At 36.6% G+C, this 3247-nt stretch overlaps 1 protein-coding gene across 1 annotated transcript; it reads right to left on the bottom strand.

The window, feature by feature from the left end:
• Positions 1 to 652: 652 nt before the first annotated feature.
• LOC133039248 (uncharacterized) lies at positions 653 to 2942 on the bottom strand. The gene is made up of 5 exons (XM_061118097.1): positions 2690 to 2942; positions 1930 to 2636; positions 1468 to 1821; positions 753 to 1382; positions 653 to 685 (listed from the first exon to the last, which is right to left on the bottom strand). Exons 1-5 carry the CDS (start codon positions 2940 to 2942, stop codon positions 653 to 655), a joined length of 1977 nt encoding a protein of 658 aa, XP_060974080.1.
• Positions 2943 to 3247: the final 305 nt, after the last annotated feature.

The raw sequence follows: 3247 nt of genomic DNA, 5'->3' as shown, positions 1-3247 counted from the left end.
ATTTAAGAAGTGGAATTCGAAGCAATCCATAATCAAGCTCCCAAATTTCATCAACAACCCCGAAATATGTCATAGTGGATTGCACCGGGTTTCTGTCCTTTGTTGATGCAAAATGCATTGCTTCTGCAACAATACTTACTCCACTATTTTGAACGGTTCGAGCATCATCTCTTTCCTTTGTATGAAATCTTTTCCCCCCCACAATGTAAGCATGATGCTTTATTACTTGAGTATCTGGTCCAAACGATATGTATTCTAACTCTTTCGACACACCATGATCAATAGCTAGAATGGTATTCTTTAACCATCCAATAAATGTTTTACGATGCTCCTCTAGTACCCATCTCTGTTTATTCTTGACCTTAGTTGGAATCATTGATTGTAATAATTCCAAGTGATCACTGAAACGATATAGTATAAGTCATATCAAATTTCATTTGAAGTAGAAGAATATAAAGTATAAAGTTGAATAGAAAATACATAACTTACGTTATATATGGTTGGACTTCAGGGTTATTCTCAAGCACAAGCAAATGAGCTTGATCCAATTCCGATCTAGATATAGTCACCATTGATCCTTTCCCTCGTAATCCTCTATCAACCCATTTTGAATGATTTCGTGGCTTTCTAAGTCCGATTGCATCAACTCCTGCTATGTACTCCGTACAAAATTCCACTGCCTCCTCTGATATATAACACTCAACCATACAAGCTTCAGGTCGATTGTGATTACGCATGTAACCTTTCAATACCTTCATATTTCCTTCAAATGGATACATCCATCTCGCCCAAACTGGCCCACACAACTTCGCTTCTCTTACTAGATGGACCATCAAATGTATCATGATGTCAAAGAATGATGGAGGGAAATATTTTTCAAGATTGCATAGAGTTTTAACTATGTCATCATGCAATGAATTCAATTTCTTCATTTCTAATTCTTTCCCACACAATTGATTAAAGAATATGAAAACCTTTGTCAAAGTTTGTCGAACTTTTTTAGGTAAGACTGATCGAATGGCAATTGGAAGTAATTGTTGCATTAACGTGTGACAATCATGCGATTTCATACCCATTAACTTTAATTCTTCCATACACACTAAGTTTCGAACGTTAGATGAATACCCATCAGGCACTTTCATCTTTGAAAATGAGTTGCATACGGCTTGTTTCTCTTCTTTAGACAATGTGAAAGCTTTAGGAGGTAAATATGTACGTTTGCCTTTATCCACAGGTGCCAAACTGTGTCTTATACCCAACTCAACAAGGTCTAAACGACTATACAAACCATCTTTACTTTTACCAGGGATGTCAAGTAACGTACCGCCAATGCTTTCACACACATTCTTTTCTATGTGCATGACATCTAAACCAAACAATGTCTAACAAGTAAATCTTTCTAGTATGGAAGACAGAAGAAAATCGATTTTCTTTGAAAACATCCATTTGGGTTTCTCTTTTTCTTGCCCTTCCATACTTGAAATCTATTTTCTCAACTTCTTCAAGAATTTGTCGCCCTGAAAGTGGCAAAGGTGCAACTTCTCGTTCTACAGTACCGTCAAATGCTTGTTTTTTATTTCTGTCAGGGTGACTTATTGGCAAATATCGTCTATGGCCCATGTAACACATTTTGCGTCCATTTGACAACCGACGAGCTCGTGTATTGGTACAACAAATAGGACTACCTTCATAGCCTTTTGTGCTCAACCCTGATAGATTACTATACGCAGGGAAATCACTAACAGTCCACAACAGCACAACCTTCAACTTAAAAACTTGTTTCTTAAAACCATCGTATCCATCAGCACCATCTTCGTACAACTATTTCAAGTCATCAACTAACGGTGCCAAATAAACATCGATATCATGTCCCGACTGTTTAGGCCCTGAAATCATTAGCGATAACATCGTAAATTTCCTTTTCATCACCAACCAAGGAGGAAGGTTGTACATAACAAGGAACACAGGCCATGAACTATGTCGGCTGCTAAGAGATCTATGTGGATTTACTCCATCGGCTGATAGACCAAGCCGTAGATGTCTTGGTTCAGCTGCGAAGTTTGGATTCAAATAATTTACTTTTTTCCAAGCCTGTGAATCAGCAGGATGTCGGAGTTTACCATCTTTCACTCGCCTTTTCTCGTGCCATAATAAGTTTTCAGAAGTTTTTGCACTTCGATAGAACCGCTTGAGTCGCGGAATTAAAGGCAAGTACCACGAGACTTTCTCTGGAATAAGTTTTTGGATCTCCTTACGCTTGTTGGGCTTGTACCGTGGCAAACCACATTCCGAACAAGTGTCCACGTGGGCATGCTCTTTACGATACAAAATGCAATCATTTGGACATGCATGAATCTTCTCATACTTCAACCCTATCGAACTTAAAGTTTTCTTCACCTCATATGTCGACTCTGGAAAGCAATTTTCCATCGGCAGGATCTCTTTAAAAGCAGATAGAAATTGACTAAAACACTTATCACTTACTCCATTCTCCGCCTTTATGTTATAAAATTTCACCATAGTTGATAGTCGGCGTTTTTCACAACCACTAAATAACGACTTATCTGCATCTCTAACCATGCTATCAAAATTTTCAGGATAATGAATAAACTCTTCTTGAGCATCATCAAGCAATTCTGTAGGATGATCATCACAATCATTACTTTCAAAATGATCACCCCTCGCCTACCTAACGGATATGGGTCTCCCTTCATCGATTCCCCATGCCAATACCATTTAGTATAACTTTTATCGATTCCACGACAAAATACATGATTCTTTAACATGCTAATATTTCCTTTTGATATAATACCACAATCGATACATGGACAACGAATTTTTTCAGGATCACTACAATTCTTTAGGGTAAACTCTAAAAAGTTATTAAATCCTTCTACGAATTGTGGGGTTTCTCTCTTCTCTTCCATCAATGACTTATCCATTTTAAAAATAAAAATAAAATTCCTAACAAACAAGATTGAAATAAAAAACTTACAAGTTGCTAGAAAAATCCTAAGCACACTTAGTAATTAAATATTAAAACACATGTTCATTTAAGAATCCTAAAAAAAAATTGGCCATAGTTTCCCCTATTTCTACAACATTTCTCAATTTAATAACTATCTAACAAGTAAATCAGATAGCAAGAAAAATTAATCAAAATAGCATTAATAATTGTCACCCATCCGACCGCAGTACATTTATATCGCAGAATCTACTTCACTATAGATGAATATCTAACATATTC

Source organism: Cannabis sativa, chromosome 6, assembly GCF_029168945.1.
Source record: "Cannabis sativa cultivar Pink pepper isolate KNU-18-1 chromosome 6, ASM2916894v1, whole genome shotgun sequence".
NCBI lineage: Eukaryota > Viridiplantae > Streptophyta > Magnoliopsida > Rosales > Cannabaceae > Cannabis > Cannabis sativa.
This window is presented reverse-complemented; position numbering and strand designations above follow the sequence as displayed.